The following is a 23,929-nucleotide window of genomic DNA, read 5'->3' as shown; positions in this document are numbered from 1 at the left end:
CCGGAGAATGGTTAGAATGTGGAACTCACTACCACAAGGAGTAGTTGAGGTGACTAGCATAGAAGCATTTAAGAGGAAGCTAGATAAACAAATGAGGGAGAAAGTAATAGAAGGATATGTTGATGGGGTTAGATGAAGAAGGGTGGGAGGAAGCTCATGTGGAGTATAAACACTGGCAAGGACCTGTTGGGCTGAATGGCCTGTTTCTGAGCTGTAAATACTATGTAATGCTATTTAACTATGTAATACTTCACTGAAGTCAGTAACAGACTTGTCTGGCGTGTTTATTTGGTTTTGATGTGACTCAGGAACGGAAGGAGATTACAGCCTAGAAAATGAATCACCTATTTTTCAGGCAGAAAAAAGCTGCTGAAATCCCCAATATGTTGGGCGGTGTGTGCGTGATCATTCCGTGCTGGTTATGCAATGCACGCTATATTGGTTAGGGTGTCTTGTAGTCATTGAGGGTGATCGCCTGAAATAGGCGCTTCCTACCTTGCCTGTACAAATCAGGTGCCTAATGCCTATTTCAGGCAACTTTCCGATATTGGTGACTGACTGTGACATCCACAGGTGACCAGTAGTCAAACCAATATTTATTAAATGGACTGCTGGAGGCTGCCACTGAAAAAGTTTTAAAATATTTTACTTACCTGAATGTGGAGCCAGAAGGAGCAGGAGTGCTCCTTCTAACTCCATGTTACAACTGCAGGAAGCTCACTCCCCTCCCAATCTCCTCCCCACAGCCCGCCCCCCCTCCCCACCTCTATCTCCAGCACCCCCTCCCCCCCTTCCTGACTCATGGAATGCCCGGTGCTGGTGTTCTCCTAGACCAATCTTCATTGTCTTTGTGACCGGCATACTGCCTCTTGGGGCACGACTGGCATCCCCAACACACCAGTTGCGTCCTGATGACTTATAAGGACCAATTTTACATGGTCCTCTTCCTCATCAGTTTTGGCACAGTGGTTCATGAAGGCTGGTGAGTTCCCACCTGAAGTCCGTCATGAACCAATTTCCAGACCAAAGCCTCTAGGTTCTTTTACTTCTGAGTTTGTTTATAATCAGCATAACATTATAAACAACTTTCTGCTTGCTTTCCTCTGGAGAGATCCTGGGCCTTTACCTCTGAATGGCCGGTCAACTTTTCTATCCCTCGCCCAGTTTAACGTTTCTTTGGCATTCCTGATCGGCCACTGGCTCTTCTTTTCTGACAACAGCAATTTCACCTATTTTCTTTGGACTTTTATAACCCACTTGTTTACGACCAGTTTTCTTCCTTATCATATTTTTAGCCGTCTCAAAGTCTTTTTCCAATTTTGTTTTTAGCCAGCGTCAAGCTTACTACTTATGAACCGTTCATTACTGTCAGTCTTATTGAAGCTATTACAGCTGTGACCCACATTTTTCCTTTGCAGGTACATATACTTTTCTTTCCTTTAGCATGATATTTAACCCTTTCCATCTTGTTCAATTTCTACTTAATTTTAGTTACCATAGTGCAATGATTTATAATAAACACACATATATAATGATAATACAAGAGCTTCATGCAGGTTGACTCCAGTCGGTGTCCATCTACAGGACCCTAGATCTGTTACTAAGGAGTGGGATAGCTGGTCAGACATCTCCGGAAACCCGAGACAGTAGCCTGTATCCTAGCCCCAAGTAGCTGAAAGACACTTGTGTCTAATCTGTCCCCTACTGCCTTCAGGGTTGCAGTTTGTGCTTCTATGGAGGAGGAAGCACTGACTGAATCCCGGGCCATTTTTGAGGTGGGGTATATACCCTCAGCAACTAACCTCAATTACACATAGGTGTAATGTTCCTCAAACATCCTTCTTTTCAGGGAGTGCTCATGAGATCTGAGTCCCATGGTCAGCTGGCACATCCTCACCCGCTCCCCACCTCTTCAACTCCCTCATGTTCTGTGAATCACCTGGTGCCACATCCTCACCTTGCTCTGAGCTAGTGCGCGAAGTAAGAAAGCAACTGATGATATCGGGGCTGTTGGGCAGAGGGACATGGAGTAGGATCTTGGTCAAGGGATTCTTGTGTGTCCTGCTGTTTATGAAGCTCATCTTCCTCATCATAGGCATCATTATGGTCTATGAGGAAGATATTTCTCCTGTGCTACTCCTCCTCCTCCCCGTTGCTGCACTCTGCACCAATCTTGCCATTTTCCATGGCTAGAACGGTGTATCTCCCCAACAGCTCTATCACCTGATCCGCATAAGAAGTCTACACACTAATGTCTATGTATGTACCCTCCTGTCCCCTGCCTTTCACAGGCATTATGTGCAAATTTCTCCTGTGAAAGGATTGTGGGCATTAGGTGAGGGCTCTCATCTGAAGAGTGTCACCTAGGTGGCATCAGACAGCTGATGTAGTCGACCCTCCAGTAGCACCATGCTAAATTGGAAGAAGGATTTTTAAACCATGGCATACAAGTCATTCTTGCAAGCAGAGTTAGACATCGAAGATACAGAGTTAGTGAACCCTGTAGCAAAATGTCTTTTGCTGATTAAGATTGGCTGTCATTATGCTTGACTGAAATTTTAATGGACCAGCGTGCCTTAAGAGACTGAAGGCCGTGTTGCTGGGCAAATTCCATATTAACAGAACTGCTGCAGTTGCAAGCTATTTACAGATAAGGAAGAAGACAATGAGGTGTTGCAAGGCAAACATAATTAAACAATGACAGGGAACGTCTGGAGGACCCCTGACCGAATGAAGTAAGCCAATGTGTGCGACAAACTTAATTAAACAATGGAACTGTCTTCAGGACCCCTGACTGAATGAAGTAAACTGACGTGTGCAAAAGGTCGTCTGGTGGAAAAGTACCAGAACCAACCAACAGATTTCGACACATGCCAAGAAAAGCATATAAAAGGGGAGAGTTAACAACCAGAAGGGGCTGCAGTCGGAAAAAGGTGGCCTGGCCAGCCATCTCGCCTACGAGGACCTGCTGCAGTCGGAAGAGGGGTGTGATTTAATCGGTCGGCCCAAGGAACCTACAATCAACACAAACTGACCATCCGTGGGTGATCGTATGTCTATCCTATCCACAACATATGTTAGTGGTGATTTGCATTGTATTGCAATAAGTTTAGTTTTGACATTGTATTGTAACCCTTGATCTCTGACATCTCAATAAAGTTGAGTTAATTCGGTATCTGCGTTTGTGTCAATTACTCACTTATAATTCTTGGGTCAGAAACTTAAACCTGTGATGTCCTGAAAGAAAACATCTTACAACGCTGAACCACAATGCAGTGAGGAGGACAGCTTTGGCAGCAAGTCATACTACAGGGTGACCAGTGTGATGGTGTCCATAGTGCCCAAAAAAGAGAAAGGACAATGGCATCTACGTCACCTTGCCGCATCGCTGAACTTTTTCCAACACTGGTCTGCAGTTCTGGAGTTGAGACAGGTGGAACTCAGTGCACAGTTTAATGGACCCTGTGTCTGGGTTGAGTCAGGGGCTGTGTGATTCAGTTTAACTCTGATCACTGACAGAGCACCAGGACATATAGGAGTCAAAGATCAGGAGAGGGGAGGGATAAAACACCAAATGATGTGGCAGATGAATGAGATGACAGAGTATTAAAGCACTATGGTTATAGGCACAGTATTATCTGGGGTAATAATGTCAACAACAATAAACACAGAGCTGATCTGTGATATTCAGTGCAGTCTTGGATATGCTTCCCACAATACTTTGGATACAGTGGGCTGGATTTTTACTCGGAGGCGGGAAGGGAGTGAGGGAACTGGATTGAAGTTGGGAAACCCGGAAGAACGGGTGTGCTCAGTTCTTCAGTGCAGATTCACCACGCATTATAATATTTAAATTGACATCCCGCCCCCTGGCAGCGGGTTGGCTCCCGGCCCCCTGTAAGATTAGGATCACAGGCCACACACAGATTACCCAAAAGGTTTTAGGAGTTGCAAGGCTTTATTAAAGAGCTACAGTCTTAAAGCATAATCAGATATTACATATGGTTTAAGCTGAGTATAATAGACATACAACCCGTGACAGTAGAGAGCAATCTACGACTCCCGAATCGGAATGCCATGACCGGAAGGACGGGGAGGCAGTATGGTGGTCTCAGATTGGGTGGATTCCTGCAGTCTGCTACAGCGGTCAGTTCTGTTGGGTCATCCCTCGAGCTGTTGGAGGTGTTAGGCCGTCAGCCACCTCAGAGGCTAAACTTGACCAAGGTGTTAGGCTGTAGACACCTCGGGGAAGCCTTCGCCCCTGACTGCCTGATTTCCTCTCTCGGTCGTCTATATTTATAGTTATTTCGGTGGGCTGGTAATCACCTGGTGTCAATCATTTGATCCCCCATCCTATTGTCCAATTGTGAAGCAGGAAGGCATCCCTCGCTGTCCCTTTCTGCATGACTGACAAGGCCTCCCTCTTATCTTTCTGAGGAATGTTTTGTTATGTTTCTTTAAGGACATTTTATGACTTTTCAGCTTCATTTTTGTCTATTATCCCACCACCCTGTGTTGTTTTGCATTTTACGATTCCCTTATCACTTCTATTTGTCTTTTGATGCTTGCTATTCGACCTTGCTGGCATTTCTGCTATCTGTTCCCGGCTGCATGTTGTCAGTCTCTGTTCTAAGAATTAAAACCCATCTTTGAATCTAACAGCTATTTCTTACACCCCGTCCCGCCTCTGTTAAAACCGGAAGGGTTCAGGTCGGGAATCCTATTTTTAACAATTTAACCCCCACTTAAAATACAACACCAAATATGTTTGATTTTTTTACCTATGTATCAGATGATGATTGATGAGCATTTTATTTACTGAACATGATTATAAAATGTTTTGCACTACAGTGAATTCCATTTATAACAGAAGTGATTTGCCTGCCCAAAAACTAAATGAACTAACAGTAATGGATGTTCTGTCCAGACAGGGATTGTCTGAACGTTTCTTCGCTTTAACTTGATTGTAGTTCACCAGAATTGACATAACTTTGAGTGCACCCTAAACAACTTACAGACTGCCGGAGCTACACAAGAATGTTTGCACAACCCAAGGTTTGTTTGTTGGCATGTTGCTGTTGGTGTTCGACACAGTCCAATCAGCAGCTTCCACTGTTCTCAACCTCCGCAGACCATTTCTGTTTGGTTGCACCATATTGAGGAAAGGGTGAGAAGAAAAGCTATCTGAATGGTTTTAACTTGTTTTGAGCACAATAATGATCTCATGTAATAAAAACAGAAAATGCTGGAAATACTCAGCAGGTCAGGCAGCATCTGTGGAGAGAGAAACAGAGTTAATGTTTCCGTTAACCCTGTTTCTCTCTCCACGGATGCTGCCTGACCTGCTGAGTATTTCCAGCATTTTCTGTTTTTATCTCAGATTTCCAGCATCCGCAGTATTTTGCTTTTGTATTAATGATCTCATGTAAATGGCTGATATTTCTACAAGCTTCGGTTTAGTCTAAAAAACACTTTTATTCAGCTGCACCGATAAAAGCTGTGGCGAGGTCCTCGGGCTGTGCTCTTCTGGTGGAAAGTTGTTGGGACTTAAAGTGGAAGGGGAAAGAAGTAACTTAATTTGCCATATTAATGAACTAAATACAGGAAACTTTTTTTTATCCGGCACCGACGGGACTGACGTGGTGCCGGTTCATCAAAAATTCCGGATAACCGAAAGCTATAGTAAAAGACACGGAGCGGAGAGCTCCGTATAAAGCAACAAACTCTGTTGCTCAGGTTCAGAACAATGGCCACAATTTCCAAGCATCTCTGTAGCTTAGCAACAGCTGCAGCCACACCCTTGCACAGCAACAGATCGAGGAAGGCAAGTAATAAAACTTACCTGAACCTACTCCTGAATTTTGCCGGTTAACCGAGATTTCCGGTTATTTAGGTGCCGGTAAATCGAAAGTTTCCTGTAACAAATGCCCTGACTTATTACTACATGGTTGCATTTAAAATGCCTCTTCGGTCTGAGGGCTTTGTCCCTCACTGGTGGAGTAATGATCAATCAGTCGATCCGCCTCCCTCCACCCAGACAGCAGGGCTCCATGGGTGGTGCTGTGGTAGCTCCGATGTGTTGCTTCCCCAGCAAATAAAACCTGCAACATCTGGAATCAGAGGAAAGTGATTACAGTAATCTGCTGGGGAGTGCAGGGGCAAACAGTTTTTAAGTGTGGGAAATGATCACTCATCAAAGACAGAAGGAATTTGCATTTCTATCGCACCTTTCACAACCTTAGGATGCCCCAAAGTGCTTTAAAGCAAATGAAGTGTAGTCACTGTTGTAACGTAAGAAACAAGAGCGGCAAACTTGGGCACAGCAATGTCCCACAAACAGCAATGAAATACATGGCCAGTTAATCTGTTTTAGTGATGTTTGTTGAAGGATAAATATTGGCCAGGATACAAGGGAGAACTCCCCTGCTCTTCTTTGCACTGTACCGTGGGATCTTTTACGTCCACAAGAGAAGTTAAACATCTCATCCAAAAGACGACACTTCTAACAGTGCAGTGCTCCCTCAGTACAGCACTGGAGTATCAGCCTAGATTTTGTGCGCAGGTCTCTAGAGTGGGACTTGAACCCACAACCTTCTGACACAGAGACAAGAGTGCTATCACTGAGCCAAGGCTGAAATCTAAGGTGAAGGAAAGGCAGTGCTGGAAGATTTTTCTGCTTTTACTTTTCACCAAACCAAACAACCTCAAGTTAGGTGGGTGGGTACAGAACTTATCTGCAATGTCTTGGGAATGTAGCAGTACCCCAACACTTGAAAAAAGTCTTATTTACTTTGCCCATGTGTTCAGTACTGTAATAGTAATTTTACAAGTGGATATAGGCTTAGAGACCTTTAGAAATCAGGTTTTACCCAAATTCCACTGATAAATTGTCAGTGGAAATCTGGAACTCTCGCCCCCAAAAAGCTGTTGACACTGGGGGGGTCAGCTGAAAATTTAATAACTGAAATTAATAGATTTTAGTTAGGCAAGGGTATTGAGGGTTACAGAACCAAGGAGGGTAGATTGAGTTAAGATACGGATCATCTATGATCTCATTGAATGGCGGAACAGGCTCGAAGGGCTGAATGGCCTACTCCAGTTCCTGTGTTCCTATTTTTTAAACTTGGTGGATAGGTCAAAAACAGGTTCATTTCTGACCTGCAAAAGGAAGGATTACACGTGTATCCGGTGTCTGCTGATCTCCCACCGAAGTTATGCAGCTGATTGGGAGAATCTCTGAGGAAATTCCCAGTGAGTGCCACTTTTTCAGCTGCAGCTTGCAGAAGCCAATTTTTGAATCACATTTGCCCTGTCTATCTAAAACCATATAAAACAAAATGCCAACATTTTCCTTATTTGATACACAACAAAAAGTTTGCTTTTGAATTCCTGTCTAAGGTGTTTTAGTGAGCCGTTAATCTGTTTATTTAAATAAGTTAACAACTCTATTAAATAGTGCAGGCTAGAATTTAATGTGAATTAACCAGTTCATTAGGTACACTGTATAGAGGACATTAAACCACAATACATTTAAAGATGGCTAAGTCACAAGTTGCACCAACATCTCCAGAGATAAATGTATTGCCACAGGAAATCCTTGCTGCTAATTTTTTGTTTTCAAACTGCACAAAGATGTGGTTTGGAGCAGAGGCTGAACATTGTGAAGTGTACACTCAATACCGGCCCAGCCTCCCTGTTGTTTAAACCTTGCAGCTTAAACAGAATCCATACTGGTTGGTCCAGTTAAATGCAGCAGTCAATCACAACACTTAGAACCCTTTATCTTATCAAAATTGACCTCAAGTACAGTTCCTGTCCTTATGGTATAAAAATATTCATTCTCATGACTGAATTTAGCTTGCCCCTTTTACAAAATGGGAATGTCACCTCCCGTTGGCATGAAGCCTGCCCTTTGATACAGAATGTTACAGCACTGGTTGCCTTCACTTACCCTGCGAGGATATCCATCCCCTCCTTCCTGTGGTAGAGGTTCAGCCAACGTGTCAATCATATCTCCAGTTGAATTGATGGATATATGGGAGTAGGAGCCCCGAGTGTAAGGGTTACTGAACCATTTTGTTACAAAAACATTTTTAGGCTGTGGCACAGGTTTCCCTAGAGACAAAGCCAGTGGTGGTTAGAAACTAACAATGGGGAAGGAAGATTATCCAGTTGCTAATTTTTTTTACAGTAAAGTTGGTGTAAGTATAGAATGCAATTTTTTCAATCATGCCTGCAGTGACTGCTAAGACAGGAAATTTAACAAAAAAGCTCGTTTTATTACATGAAACAATCTCCACCTCCAATGTATATCAATTTTTAATTTCTTCATCAACCTCATCAGATGAGGCTGTTTTTATAGCAAATTAAAAAAATCTGGTAGAGATATGCACAATGTGTAGCCAATCTATAAGAGACCACCCGACTCTAAAATAATATTAAAAAAATAAGGAAAGTCTTTTATGTTCAAAGCATTTTTGTTTTCAGGACATAATCCAATAAAAAAAGTTTTTTGTCCTGTTGTTGTTTTTCAATGGTAGCATAGCCCCTGTGAAGATGCTGCTGGTAATTTGGAGGATTTTCTTCTTTACAATGGGAGGAAGATTATAGCGTACAACACACAAAGGGGTAGAATTTCTTCTGCTATAGTTCCATAGCATTCCACGTAAAGGATGATGTCTCAAAGTACTTCAGTCTGAAGAGCAAAATAAATGACTTTGAGCAGGAGGGAAAAAGGAAAAGGCAGAGACGGTGACTAGGTTGGGGGACTGTGGGATTGATGGAAGCTGGTTTGGAGGCTTTCTAACAGGACGTGGTGGGAAAGATGGGAGAATAGTGAAAGATAACAACATATTCCAATACTTTAAGGAAGAAAATGTTGGAGATAGGGTGGTAGTTAGAGTGAACGGTGGGTCTGAGATTTTTTAGGAGGGATGATAATGGTGGTTTTGCAGAAGATAGGGAGAGTGCCAATTAGACACACGTTGATAATGTTGGTGAGCTTGTGACTGAGGACACGAAGATGACCAGGAGCTGGGATGGGAAGGGAATCACAGGAGCAGGTGGCGGGCTTTATGGACAAAATGAATGTAACGAGGGTAGGAGATGATAGGGAAGAAGCCGAGCAGTGTGAAATAGGTGAGGGCTCTACTAGAAGGTGGGAATATAGAGCTGGAATTTGGGATGAGAGAAAAGAGAGATAGAAGCAACTGTGTGTATGGTCTCAATTGTAGACTTGAAAAAGATTACGATTTGCTCGTATTATGAGTTTGAAGTGAGGACGGTGTGAAGGAATAAGGTCAGAAGAGGAGTTTGGAGTTGGTTCTGCACTCCAGGATGTTACTGGACTAGTAAGAAGACTTGGCAATGGAAGGGGAGTGATGGTAAAACTTGAGGTGGTTATAAGCTGATCTAGTAGTGGACTGCCAGGTCAGTTGCTCACCGTGTTTAAGCTTACCCCCAAGAAGCGGGGATTGTGGAGGTGGTTGCGGGGTGGGGGTGGGGGGAACAAGGGCATTAACAGTAGATGTGAGACAGTTGTGGAGCAGATCAACTGAGGTGTCAATGTTGTCATGGCTGGCAGAGGGAAGTCAGAGTTTGAGCGGGTGCTTGAGAGACAGTTGAGGGTAATTTTCTCCAGGGTGGGAAGATTTGAGGGAGACAGGGGCATGTAAGGGAGATAAGGAAATGGTTGAAAGTAGCCCTGTCAGTGATAGAGACCTTGGCAGTCTCAAGACCATGTATGATATTGAGATCAAGAGGGTGGCCACGTGTGCGATTGCACAACATATGCATCCCATAAATTTACATTGCCTTCATGCACAGCTTCCTACTGGGAGCACAGCATCAGCGGACCTACCCTAAGAATTCTTACCAGTGAATTGCCTTAGAACCCTGGTGATGTTTGATGCTAGTTCCTCTTCACTGAGTGTTTCCATAAACTCTGCTTCTCTCCCTGAGGTCCAGCCAAAAATGATGTGCCCATATCTGCCAAACAGATCAAACATCAGCCATTACCCTAATCTACCAAATAAATAACAAATGTCAGGCAATCCTCAAACTTGCCAAAAAGAAATGTATAATATTTAAGGATTAGATATCCAATTGAGAAAGTGCTGTTGATCTATTTCTATCTCCTCAGTAGCCCTTCATTGCGCAAGAATCCCCAGTTTCTATTATGATTCAGTGTATTTCTCCAGAAAAGGTGAAATTAAATGTAGTTCTAAATGTGGGGTCCCATTGTATCCTGTCAGCATGACCCTTCCTTGTTTTCCTCAACGTTCACATCAATCTGCCCACCTACAACCCCTCTACCACCATATCCACTCCCAGAAAAAAATGACCTCTTCAGCTCCCTATTGAAAACCCCCTCAAGCTTCCAACTTCCTGTCCTTTGGCCCTCCATTGTTACAACATTATTGCTGCTCATGACCTGTTCTGCAGCTCGCTTGCTTCTAAGTTCAACGCTCGTCCCATCTGACCTCCTCAGTCCCCACTGGTGCCAGTTGCCATGGTACAATTCCTACCTCCTCATTCTTAAATCTGAGGCCCACAGACTTGAGTGCGTGATCTGGCATATGACTGGACTGGCTATTCACCATCAGCTCTGGCCAGATCACCTTAAGTAATACCTTCCTTTCCATGACCACAACCTCTGGGATGGTAAGGATAATCCCAAAGTCCTCAATGACACCTCCCCCCGCCCGAACCTGCTCTCACCCTCATCCTCTGCTCCTCCTATTATTTTTGGTATCAAGTGTGAGGGCCACGTGGAGTTTTTTCATCTCAATGACTGAGACAATCCGTTCAGCTGCCTCAGTCTCCTTCTCCTTACTATGTCAAAAGCATCATAGAGTGAGAAAGAGAGAAAACTAGTATTTATATAGCTGTTTATCACATCTTCAATTGTTCCCTTACTATTCAATACCTTTCTGCTGGTTGGAGCACATCAAGACTTTGCATGCGTCGCCACCATTCAGCTAGGTTTGGTTTTAGGCCAGACAATGGAGTTTCATCTTCCCAAACGAATCCAATCTGATATTCTGGACCAATATCTTGGTCCCAGAATGGAACCTCATACTCCAGGTAAACCTTATCTGTTGTGCCAAAGCCCATGTTTTTGATTGCGTGCAACTTCTCTTCTGGAAGACTTGGATGGAACAATGCCTTCGCTTCTGCTTTCAGATAGCCTAGTGAGCAAATACAGGGTAAGTCTTAATGTATTGATCATAATTTAAGAACACAGTGTTTTTAAGTTAATTAGAGTTCTTATAGATTTTACTACCTATAGACATTCTCTTCACTCCTGTTAAATGGAAAAATTAGAATTGCAAATTATTATTAAGTGAACAGTTCTTCAAGTTTTCATTTATTTACAGCAAGCATTTCAGACAGCCACATTGTACATTTTGTCTCAAATAGTTGCTCCGTAAATATGTTTTCACTTTTCATCATTATGTAGTGAGCTAATTGTTTTTTTTAACATTTTGTTGATTGTATTTAAGGAACTTAACACACTACAACAACAGCTTGCATTTATATAGCACCTTAAACATAGAAAAATGTTCCAAGGTACTTCACAGGAGCGTAATCAGACAAAACTGGACACCAACCAAAGAAGGAGATATTAGGAGGGGTGACTAAAAGCTTGGTCAAAGAGGTGGGTTTTAAGCAGGATCTTAAAGGAGGAGAGAGCTGGTGGTGGTTACGGGGTCGGGGGGGGGTGCGGGGGCGGGGGGTGGATGTGGAGAGGTTGAGGCCATGAAGGGATTTCAACATGAGGATCAGAATTGAACATTTGATACGTTGGGGGACTAGAACCCAATGTAAGTCAGCGAGCACAGGGGTAATGGGTGAGGAGGACTTGGTGCGGGATAAAATACAGGCAGCAGATTTTGAGATGAGATTAAGTTTATGGAGAATGGGAGGCTGGCCAGGAGAGCATTGGAATAGTTGTGTAGAGGTGATAAATGCACCGATGAGGGTTGTAGCTGCAGATGGGCTGAGGTAGGGACAGAGGTGGGCGATGTTATGGAGGTGGACTGGGCGGTCTTTGTGATGGAGAGGATATAGGGTCAGAAGTTCAACTCGAGGTCAAATAGACCATCAATCTGATTGAACCTGAGACAGTATCCGGCGGGAGGGGTGGGGGTGTTGTTGGAGGAGTCAGTGACAAGGGTACAGAGGTTTGTGGCAGGGACTGAAGACGATTACTTTGGTCTTCCCAATGGAAAGTAATATAACATGAATATTACACTTTTCTTTTGTATATCATCTTTGAGGTTATACTACTCACTGTTAGTACAATCCCTTTCCTATAAACCCCCACCCACTTCCTCAGCTCTGCCTTCCTGCAGCAGCACAACCCAGATCTGGAAATCAGCAGAGAGGGGGCAATCAAACCTGCATCCTACAGCCCTGCGGCACCACACATATTGCTCAAAGCAACCATAATGATTTGCCTGTGGGGGCATTCTCCCAATATATTGAATGACCACTCCGTCACCATGAGTTTCTAATAAAGCTGCTGTGCTTCCAAGTGATTTTTATTCTAACGCAGCCAAAATTTCCTACTTCAAAAATGTTCAGTTTTCAAACTCCTTTAACTGCAAAGTTGGTTATATTTGTCTTTATAGAGATTGGACCCAATTCTGTGTAAGCGGTTTTGATCCTAGCCCAATTGGTAGACGGATGGTTCGAATCACACTCGCCTTACGAAAGTTCTATACCCGGGAATTATTATTCAGAGTGTAAATGGAATAAGTCACGGGCAGGAATGCTTCGGTGAAAAATCATACTTATATTTATTTGGTCTAACATACACTGGCTAAAACATGCACTACTAAACGAAATCACTGTCTCTGTGGAGAATAAGATCCAGGTTACAAACAACATACATAGAGTACACAACTGGGGACTATAACATGCAGTAATTCCCTTGTTGCTATGGTGGACTCTAACTCCACCCCTACCAATGAATTACCCAGCCGCATAAGCCCCTTCGCCTGGCTGAATCAAACGAAGCTTCCACCCCGGAATAGCCCAAAAAAGCTTCACTTCTGAGAAAAACCTTGAGCCATTACACCTCACCCAGCTTGCCTGGGATATCTGGTTACCAGCTTGGGACACTCGAGACCATGCTTACCACCACACACAGTCGGTCTCGATCGCTCTGCTCAGCTGTGGGAAGTCACTGCCCGGAAGCCGTTCCCTGTGAGGGGTTTGTGGTTCTCAGTCTCAGCGGCTTCTTCCTCTGGTACTTCTTGTTAGGCCAATCTTGGTGGAGCGAGAGCGAGAGAGAGAGAATGGTGGAAAAGGATCTATCTTTATAGGAAATAACAACAGAAAATGCTGGAAAAACTCAGCAAGTCAAGCAACATCCGTGTGAGGAATTTGAGTTGACGTTTCAGGTTTCGACCTGAAACGTCAACTCAAATTTCTCTCCACGGATGTTGCCTGACCTGCTGAGTTTTTCCAGCATTTTCTGTTGTTACTTTGGATTTCCAACATCTGCAGTATTTTGTTATCGTATCTTTATAGGAGTCTTGCTACCACTATCTTTCCTGCCAATCTTTAAAATCCTTTTGTATCTAAGCACTCTGGTGCATAGTCAGTGATGGGCCATCCTCAGACCCATGAGTATTCCGTGATTGGACTAATGGCCCTAAGTCTGGGACATATCTTGGTCTTTGTGTTGGGAAAAACTGGCTCCTCTTCGGCTGGCTAGGTAAGTGGGTTCATTGTTCTGCTTCTCTTCTGAGATGGAGGTGAGAAGTGCTTTTGCATATTAGAGTGGCTTTCTAATAGGTTCAAGTTAACGGGTGCCTCAGGGTCCTCAGCCCCTTCGTCAATGGCCCCCCCTTCCTTTTTCCAGGACTGTCGGGCGAACCCATACATTCTGGATGACTGACAGTTCTTTTGTCACAGCCAACTGCCATGCGTTCTCTGGAGTTTTAACAAACCAGTTTTTCACATATCTGCACAGGGCGATCCCATCACAGGGAAAATACCCTCAGGAAAATCCCATAAAGTCCATAAAATATTCTCGACTGAGCCCATTCTTCAAACAGAGACTTTGCGATCTCTTCATCTGTTTTCACATCTGATTAATTTGAATAATGTTATTGCATGGTTATTTTATGAAGTTTTCAATATTTAGACTACTTTGAACATTAAGTTATCATTTAAAGCAGACACTTAAATGAGGTGTTGCTGCTTTTACCCAGTGAAACTGTCACAATGACGTGATCAGCGAGAATGTGATCTCCATCTTCACACACCACTCTGACTGGATACAGTGAGCCGTCCTCCGATTCAAAACTTCCATTCCACAGGATCTGTTTAACAGGCTTCTCCAGCAGCAGCTTCTCCCTCGGGATAACTTCCACCAGCTTTGAGATTAATTTGAGGAATACTCTGGAACAGCACAAGATTTACTTGCTAGCAAAATCTTAACTAAAATCAGGCCATGTGAATGACTCTAAATCAGTTGAATGTGAATTGACCTAGTGAATGCATCCATCAAGTATGATAGGTCCATTTAAATACCACCCAATTACTATGATGTTATCTATTGAAGACTACTTCTTGAATATCATAAAATTCATTCTACACTATCCATTACCTGTCCTGGAAAAAAATTAATGCTGTCTAATGAATAGAATAATATTATCTACTGAATAGAATAGGACATATTAAGTGTGATAGCACTTAGATTATCCCGTGAAAGTGGATCTGTCACCAATGTGATACAATATCTCATCCGGTAATTCTGCAATGTGGTTGACTCTGAAATGGCCTAGCAAGCCACTCAGTTGTATAAGGTGGCTCACCACCACCTTCTCAAGGACAATTAGGGATGGGCAATAGATACTGGCCTTGCTGGCGACGCCCACATCCCATGAATGAATAAAAAAAATAAGAATGGCATTTGTCTGGCCATATTGGCTCTACCAAAGCGAGTACCTCATGATGAGCATTATTTAAAAAATAATGACATATCTAAAGTGCTGCACTTTCTCATGGCATAAATTTATTATTGAAAACTCATCTCTATCACATAAATGTCTATTACCCAAGACATTTTGAATAATTTTCTTGTATAATTAGTATAATCAATCAGTACCCATGTGGTACACATTTTCACAGCCTAACATCTGATATATATATATATTATAATAAAATACACACAATTGTGACCTGGCTTGTAAAGGCTCCAGTTGCATGTATCACCCATTGAAACATTATCACAATAGGCGATAGATGATAGGAACCAGTCAATATGATGGAACCTCCTGACTATGAAAGAACCCATTAAACATTATCTACTACACAGTAATAGACATGTGCCCATCCTGTTTGATGGCTGAATGAAAGGAGGGTTGCTCAGTTTTGCACTCAAGGACATTCTTCCTAAAAGGATAGCAGTGCGCCATCCCTGGCAGGAGGTGGTGGCCAGGGTCAATGCCGTGTACTCTGCCAGGGAACAAATATAGGAGAAAACAGTTACCGAATTTGTATTTTCCATGTAAAATTTACTTGTTGCGCAAAGTACTGTAATCATCTATGAATAGCCTGTGGAATAGCTTAATTGAATCTTGTACAAGTACATAAATGTAAGACAAACAACAGACAGGTTACAGATCTATTACTAACCCTGGAGAATTGCGGTCGCCACCTTCAATATATTCATATTCAGTGAATTCCTGCAGTGACACACCGTCGAGGTCATATGATGCCATATCTATACAATCTCCCTTCATCATCATATTGAGGAAACCGAGCTTTTGGCTCCTGAGGTTAGTAGAGTCACCAGTCCAGTTTGTGATGAGCTTCTTTATTTCTTCCAAGTAGACACTACCAATGCTTTTAGCCTGTGTGAATCCCTTTTCTTGAGAATAAATATAAGTGCGGCTCAATATATAATTAAATAGATTCTTCATTTGTTCAATGAAGTCAGGGTCTAGCTGTTTCTGTGTGCTTGTGAAGATTGACCATTCATTGTCTGACGTATTGTGTGCTTGCTCCAGAAGGCCATGTTCTTTGGCCAGTTGAAAAATGGGGTTCTTCATGCTCGCCCCGTGAATGTACTGGGCTCCTTCATCAACCACTGATTTGCCTAAATGTAAAACAAAAGAAAAAGAATCTGCAAGGACTTATTTTACTTTAGAGGTAACTGTCAAACACTAGTAAGATTATCTTCCTAATGGGAAATTCAGTGTGACCAGGGGCTAAGTTTAATGCTGGATATTTCACCTATCACCAACTGCTGTGGGGTTCTTCATTCTCGCCCCGTGAATGTACTGGGCTCCTTCATCAACCACTGATTTGCCTAAATATATTTGAGAGAAAAACTTTAATTCAGATGTAATTACTGCGCCAAATGATTCCTTAAAAAAAATCACTGAAGGAAATATCAATGTGGATTTCCCAAGTCTTATTTTGTAATATTAAAAATAGACTATTTGGAAAGATCATAAATCTATACTCAGTAGCTGTGATTACTTTCTGCAAATGATCAAAACACCAGAGTTAGGCAGAGACTAGGGAAAGTGGTGTAATCAATGGCAAATGGTGCTGTTAATGTAAACTGCAGACCTCTGGTGGCTTTAAAGTGGAGCTGAAATCTTTGGGCTTTAGTTTCCTGGAGTACCTCAACAGTAGAAGTGTGGTGGAACTAGATCAGTTAGCATGACATCAGTAGTTGGGAAAATGTTAGAATCTATTATTAAGGATGTGGTAACAGGGCACTTAGAAAATAATAATAGGATTGGACAGAGTCAAAACGGAAAGGGAAATCATGTTTGACAAATCTGTTAGAATTTTTTGAGCTTGTAACTAGCAGAATAGATAAGGGGGAACCAGTGGATGTGGTGTATTCAGATTTTCAGAAGGCATTCGACAAGAGGATATTAAACAAAATTAGATGGGTTTGGGGGTAATATACTAGCATGGAGGATTGGTTAACAGAGAGAAAACAGGGAGTAGGAATAAACTAGTCATTTTCGGGTTGGCAGGCTGTAACTAGTGGGGTACCGCAAGGATCAGTGCTTGGGCCACAGCTATTTCCAATCTACATCAATGATTTGGATGAGGGACCAAATGTAATGGGCCAGAAATTCAGGTCGGGGGCTTCCCGCGGGTGCAAGCCTCCGACCTGCACTTACCTAGCACGCCGGCCGTTGTGCTGTGGGCCCGCGTGGGATTCCGATCCTGGGCCTCCTCCAGCTGCCAGCGCGCAGTGCTTGCGTATCCCAGGGGTGCAGTTAGTTCGAAGCGTCCCCTGGGATCACGTGGGCCATGGAGAGCCAATCGTAGCAGGGAATCTCTATTCATAGATTTGACAGGAAGACCTGTCAAATCTATGAAATAGAGATCGGCCCCAAAACATAACTAAAATTTCAAATAATTTTTTTTTAAATCACATTTTAAAAATAACTATAAATTACATTAAATAACTATTTTAAACAATAATTTAAATTTTTGAAAAAATTAATTACAGTTTTTAACGGGGCTAAAAATAAACTTACCTTTCTTTAAAGTATTTAAAAATAATAAACCTGTGGAAAAATGTTTTAATTTTACTTAATTCACCACTTACCTTGTTAAAAGCGTAGCTGCTGGAGACTTACCCTCCCGGAGAAACCTGCAAAAAAAATGAAAGTTCCAGGCATACGCTCTGCCTCTCCGGTGCATGCGTTCAACCTGTGAACCCCTTCTTTCAAGGGAACGGAAGTTCCGGTTTCCCGCACATGTGCAGTGCATGCACGAAACCGGCACTTTCGTTGGCCCTACGTGCGAGTACCCAGCATGTAGTCACCTGTGGGGACCCGAATTTCTGGCCGAATGTATCCAAGTTTGCTGATGATACAAAGCTGGGTGGGAATGTAAGTTGTGAGGAGGATGCAAGGAGGCTTCAAGGGGATATAGACAGGCTAAGTGAGTGGGCAGGAACATGGCAAATGGAATATAATGTCGAGAAATGTGAAGTTATCCACTTTGGTAGGAAAAATAGAAAAGCAGAGTATTTTTAAATGGTGAGAGATTGGGAAATGTTGGTGTTCAGAGACTTGCGTGTCCTTGTACATGAATCACTGAAAGTTAACATGCAGGTATAGCAAGCAATTAGGAAAGCAAATGGTATGTTGGCCTTTATTACAAGAGGATTTGAGTATAAGAGTAAAGGGGGGAAAAATTCAGTTGTTTGCGCCTCCCGTTAGCGCCGTAAGAGGGTGCCAAGTGGGGCGCAAAGCAACTAGCGCCCGGGCGCAGCAATGTTTGCGCCGCTCGCGAAATTAACTAGACATTTTGCGGCGGCGCTAAACACTACCGCCACGATCTCCAGCGCCGGCAGATCGTGACATTAGTCGAGTGCGCAACGCCCCGGTAGCGTCCCGGACCGGAAATTGAGTGGCGCCCCCTACCTTACCGCCTGCCACTAGCAACGACAGGTTGAGGGGAGCGTTATGCTGTCAGAAAGGGACTAGGGGAGCGCTATTTAAAGGCGACCACTTCCTGCCTTTTTTTGTCGGTGACATTTTTGCACCATGCATTCTGAGAGAGAGAGATTTCTGGAGAGTTTCAACACTGTGTGAAGGAATTTTGGGTACTGAGCAGCACTTTGCAGGTTGGTTTTGATTTGCCCTTCCTTGTATTGATTTAGAAGAGACTAGGGGGTCTGCACTCTGAGCTCTTCCCCTGGTTCTCTCCATTGCTCTTTCCAGCAGATTTGATGTACAGGTCTCTCCAGGCTGAGATTCAGGCCGAGATTCAAGGCTACAATGAGCAGGATGCGGATGGAAAGCAAGATCAACCCTCCCCTTTAAGATAAAAACAGAAAATGCAGGAGAAACTCAGCAGGTCAAGCAGCATCTGTGAAGAGAGAAACAGATTTAACATTTCAGGTCGATGACCATTCGTCAGAACTCCCCTTTAAGAATTGGATGGTGCCAGTGTGTCTGTGTTCCATTGCTGACTGAAATCACATGAGCTTCGCCAGTGCTGTGAGGTAACGCCTCGCTCCTCGGCCTTAGCGCCTTAAGAGAGGTGTGTAGCGCCTGATTTAGCGCTCCAATCACCTCCAGGGGCGATAAAAGCCAAGTTTGCTGTCGGAGGCGATAATTAGCGCCAGGTGCTAAACTTTGCGCTCCGCCAATAATTGCGCCCCAAATGGGGCGAGACTGAATTTTTCCCCCAAGATGTCTTACTGCAATTATATAGGGCCCTGCTAAGACCACACCTGGAGTATTGTGTACAGTTTTGGTCTCCTTACCTAAGGAAGGATATACTTGCCATAGTGGGAGTGCAACGAAGGTTCACCAGACTGATTCCTGGGATGGGGGGATTGTCCTATGAGGAGAGATTGAATAGACTAGGCCTATATTCTCTAGAGTTTAGAAGAATGAGAGGTGATCTTATTGAAACATACAAAATTCTTACAGGGCTTGACAGGGTAGATGCTGGGAGGATGTTTCCCCTGGCTGGGGAGTCTAGAACCAGGATTCACAGTCTCAGACTGAGGGGTTGGCCATTTAGGACTGAGATGAGGAGAATTGTCTTCACTCAGAGGGTGGTGAATCTTTGGAATTCTCGACCTCAGAGGACTGTGGAGGCTCAGTCGTTGAGTATATTCAAGACAGAGATCGATAGATTTTTGAATATTAAGGGAATCAAGGGATATGGGGATAGTGCAGGAAAGTGGAGATGAGGTAGAAGATCAGCCATGATCTTATTGAATGGCGGAGCAGGCTCGAAGGGCCAAATGGCCTACTCCTGCTCCTACTTCTTAGTTCTTATGTTCTTATGACTCCAGTCTGCCCTGCAGTAGACCACAGACCTCATTCCCAAATAACAGAGATGGGGTCCTTTACATGGTTGGGGAAGGCCACCAGTGCCTGCAAGGACACTTCAGCAGTGCCTACCCCAATCCACCACTGTAAGGCAGAGTGATCCACAGTCAGGCCATCTGAGGTGCCCTGAGGTCCTTCCAGGCTGCATTAATAATAGCTGCATAAGTTTTGAGCTCAAATATGCCTCTAGACAAAAGGTAATCAATCCTCTGCAGAGGAAAGCTAAACAGCGTAAGCAGCATGCTATAGGCAGAGCTAAGCAATTCCACAACCAACGGATCAGATCAAACCTCTGCAATACTACCACATCCAGTGGTGATGGGCAATTAAGCAATTAACGGGAGGAGCAAGCTTCGTCAACATCTCCATCCTCAATGAATGGTGGATCCAAGCATATCAGTGTGAAAGACAAGGCTGAAGCGTTTGCAACCATCTTCAGTCAGAAGTGCCGAGTGAATGATCCTTCTCGGCCTCCTCCTGAGGTCCCCACCATCACAGATGCCAGTCTTCAGCCAGTTAAGAAATGGTTCAGTGCACTGGGCACATCAAAGACTATGGACCCCGTCAACATTCATATTGTCCTGCTGAAGGCCTGTTTTCCAGAACTAGCCGCACCTCTAGTCAAGCTGTTCCAGTACAGCTACAATAAAAGCATCTACCCGACAATGTGGAAAACTGTCCACAAAAAGTATGACAAATCCAATTCGGCCAAATATCAACCTCGGCACTGGCTACAGACACGACAATGGCACACCCAGCCCAATCGACCCAGCAAAGTTCTCCTCACCAACATCTGGGGACTTGTGCCAAAATTGGGAGAGCTGTTCCACAGACTAGTCAAGCAACAGCCTGACATAGCCATACTCACAGGATCATACCTTTCAGTCAATCTCCCAGACTCTTCCATCACCATCTCTGGGTATGCCCTGTCCCACCGGCAGGATTGACCCACAGGGGTGGTGGCACAGTGGTATACAGTCAGGAAGGAGTGGCCCTGGGAGTCTTCAGCATTGACTCCGGACTCAGGTCAAGCATGAGCAAGGAAACTTCCTGCTGATTATCACCTACTGCCCTCTCTCTGCTGATGAATCAGTACTCCTCCATGTTGAACACCACTTGGAAGAAGCACTGAGAGTAGCAAGGGCATAGAATGTACTCTGGGTGGGGATTTCAATGTCCATCACCAAGAGTGGCTCGGTAGCACCACTACTGACCGGGCTGGCCGAGTGGTAGTGAGAGAACCAATACAAGGAAAAAACCTACTTGACCTCGTCCTCATTTTACCGAGTGTGGCATCAAGGAGCCCTAGTAAAACTTGGAATTGGGGGGGGTGGGGGAAATCTCTCCACTGGCTGGAGTGATACCTAGCACAAAATAAGATGGTTGTAGTGGCTGAAGATCAATCATCTCAGCCCCAGGACATCGCTGCAGGAGTTCCTCAGGGCAGTGTCCTGGGCCCAACCATCTTCAGCAATCCATGCCCGCATGCAACAAGACCTGGATGAGGTTCAGGCTTGGGCTGATAAGTGGCAGGTAACATTCGCACCACACAAATGCCAGGCAATGACTGCCTCCAACAAGCGAGCATCTAACCACTGCCCCTTGACATTCAAAGGCATTACTATCGCCGAATCCCCCACCATCAATATCCTGGGGGTCACCATTGACCAGAAACTTAACTGGACCAGCCACATAAATACTGTGGCAACAAAAGTCGGTCAGAGGCTGGGTATTCTGCGGCGAGTGTCTCACCTCCTGACTCCCCAAAGCCTTTCCACCATCTACAAATCAGGAGTATGATGGAATACACTCCACTTGCCTGGATGAGTGCAGCTCCAACAACACTCAAGAAGCTCGACACCATCCAGTCTCTAAGGGACCAATGCTTACTTTTGTTACTCTCTTCCTTTTTACATACTTGTAGAAGCTCTTATATTCTGTTTTTTATATTTCTTACTAGTTTACTCTCATATTCTATTTTCTCCCTTTTTATCAATTTTTTGGCCATCCTTTGCTGGTTTCTAAAGCTCTCCCAATCCTCAAGTTTACTACTATTCTTCACAACATTATAAGCCTTTTCTTTTAATCTAATACTATCCTTAACTTCTTTAGTTAGCCACGGATGGATCACTTTTCCCATGGAGATTTTATTTCTCAATAGAATGTATATTCGTTGAGAATTTTGGAATATTTCTTTATATGTGTGCCACTGCTTATCTACCATCATAACTTTTAATCTAATTTCCCAATCTACCTTAGGCACCTTGCCCCTCATACCTATGTAATTGGCTTTATTTAAATTTAAGACTCTAGTTTCGGATTTAAGTATTTTACTCTCAAACTCAATGTGAAATACTATCATTGTGATCACATTTTCCAAAGGATCCTTTACAATGAGATTATTAATTTACCCTGTTTCATTACACAATACAAGATCTAAAATAACCTGTTCCCTGGTTGGTTCCACATATTGTTCCAGAAAACTGACTCAAATGCATTCCATGAACTCATCCTCCAGACTACCTTTGCCAATTTGATTTGACCAGTCTTTATAAAGATTAAAGTCCCGCACGATTATGGAGCCTTGGTTACAAGCTCCTATTGTTTGTTGATTAATACACTGTCCAATGTTATAGCTACTATTAGGGGGCCTATAAATTATGCCCACCAGTGTTTTCTGCCCCTTGTTATTTCTTATCCCCACCCATGCTGATTCTACTTCCTGATCTTCAGCACCAAGATAATTTCTCACTACTGTCCTTACATCATCCTTTGTTATCAGAGCTACCCCCCCCCCAATTTTCCATTCTGCCTGTCTTTTTGAAACGTCAAGTACCCTAGAATATTTAGTTCCCAACCTTGGTCACCTTGCAACCACGCCTCTGTAATGCCTATTAGATCGAACCCATTTATCTCTATTTGTGCCACTAATTAATCTATCTTGTTATGAATGCTTTGTGCATTTAGATATAGAGCCTTTAATTTTAACTTTTTACCATTATTCTCTGCTTTCACCTTATTCACTATTACCATTAAACTTTCTGTCCCTTCCTGTCACACTCTGCTTATCTTTACCCAAATTGCTACACTGCTCCATTGCCTTGACTTTTCTCTTTAGATTTCTAAATTTCCCCTCACTTGACTCCTCCCCCCCCCTTTGTAGTTTAAAGTCCTATCTACAGCCCTAGTTATTCAATTCACCAGGACACTGGCCCCAGCCCAGTTTAAGTGGAGCCTGTCACAGCAGAACAGCTCCCTCATTCCCCAGTACTGGTGCCAGTGCCCCATGAATTGAAACACCTTCCTCCCACACCATTGTTTGAGCCACGCATTCAACTCTCTAATCTGTTTGTCCCTATGCCAATTTGTGCGTGGCTCAGGTAACAATCCAGAGATGATTAGCTTTGAGGTTCTACGTTTGAATTTGGACCCCAGCTCCTCAAACTCTCTCAGCAGGATCTCATTCCTAGTTCTATCTATGTCATTGGTTCCTGCATGACAACTGGTTCCTCCCCCTCCCACTCCAAATTCTTCTCCAGCCACAAAGAGATACCCTTAACCCTGGCACCGGGCAGGCAACACAGCCTTCGGAACTCCCAGTCGCAGCTGCAGAGAACAGTATCTATCCCTCTGACTATACTATCCCCTACCACAACTACATTCCTTTTCACTCTCCCCACTTGAATGGCCTCCTGTACCACAGTGCCATGGTCAGTTTGCTCATCCACCCTTCAGACTTTCCCCTCATCCACACAGGCAGCAAGAATCTCATACCTGTTGGATAAAGGAAATAGCCGACGCTCCTCTAGCACTGCACCTGGGGTCCTCTTACCTGCCAGAGTCACAGTCATACCCTCCTGTCCCTCACCACTAGCCAGACCTGTACCACTACCTAATACGCTCCATGCAGTCACTTCCACTGAAGGTGTGGAGTGTGCTGGCTGACATGTTTCAAGCTGGCTCAGGGACCGAGTGAGAGGGCACACAGCTCCTTGGATGTGACACTGGAGGTCCTGGTGGAGGAGGTCCAGAGGAGGATGGATGTCCTGTACCACAGGGGGGAGGAATCCACCTCGCCCTCC

General features: G+C 43.8%; 2 protein-coding genes across 2 annotated transcripts in view; both read right to left on the bottom strand.

Annotated features, from left to right (window-relative positions):
• Nucleotides 1-5,321: 5,321 nt before the first annotated feature.
• Nucleotides 5,322-16,095, bottom strand: LOC147109556 (peroxisomal N(1)-acetyl-spermine/spermidine oxidase-like). The gene is made up of 6 exons (XM_086003615.1): nucleotides 15,655-16,095; nucleotides 14,222-14,415; nucleotides 10,928-11,189; nucleotides 9,875-9,987; nucleotides 7,952-8,115; nucleotides 5,322-6,110 (listed from the first exon to the last, which is right to left on the bottom strand). The coding sequence occupies exons 1-6, from the start codon at nucleotides 16,068-16,070 to the stop codon at nucleotides 5,955-5,957; spliced, it is 1,305 nt and encodes a 434-aa protein (XP_085859741.1). The 5' UTR covers nucleotides 16,071-16,095; the 3' UTR covers nucleotides 5,322-5,954.
• A 152-nt stretch (nucleotides 16,096-16,247) lies between these two features.
• The window catches only part of LOC147109555 (spermine oxidase-like), a 57,657-nt gene continuing 49,975 nt past the window's right edge, over nucleotides 16,248-23,929 (bottom strand). Inside the window, exon 3 of the mRNA XM_086003616.1 lies at nucleotides 16,248-16,330. Coding sequence (XP_085859742.1) covers nucleotides 16,251-16,330 — 80 coding nt within the window. The 3' untranslated portion in view covers nucleotides 16,248-16,250. The remainder of the gene's footprint in view (nucleotides 16,331-23,929) is intronic.

The sequence above is a fragment of the Somniosus microcephalus genome, chromosome 12 (assembly GCF_052327205.1).
Source record: "Somniosus microcephalus isolate GS21.2 chromosome 12, FLI_Smic_1.0, whole genome shotgun sequence".
NCBI lineage: Eukaryota > Metazoa > Chordata > Chondrichthyes > Squaliformes > Somniosidae > Somniosus > Somniosus microcephalus.
This window is presented reverse-complemented; position numbering and strand designations above follow the sequence as displayed.

Bases quoted from the DNA above. Each gene is read 5' to 3' on its own strand.
- LOC147109556 (XM_086003615.1), bottom strand. From the start codon at position 16,070: ATGAAGAACCCCATTTTTCAACTGGCCAAAGAACATGGCCTTCTGGAG. The intron at 11,190-14,221 runs GTAAAAGCAGCA...TTTGCTCACTAG, and splicing joins CATTGTGACAGTTTCACTGG to GCTATCTGAAAGCAGAAGCG. The intron at 8,116-9,874 runs GTAAGAATTCTT...CTTTGTCTCTAG, and splicing joins GGTTCTAAGGCAATTCACTG to GGAAACCTGTGCCACAGCCT.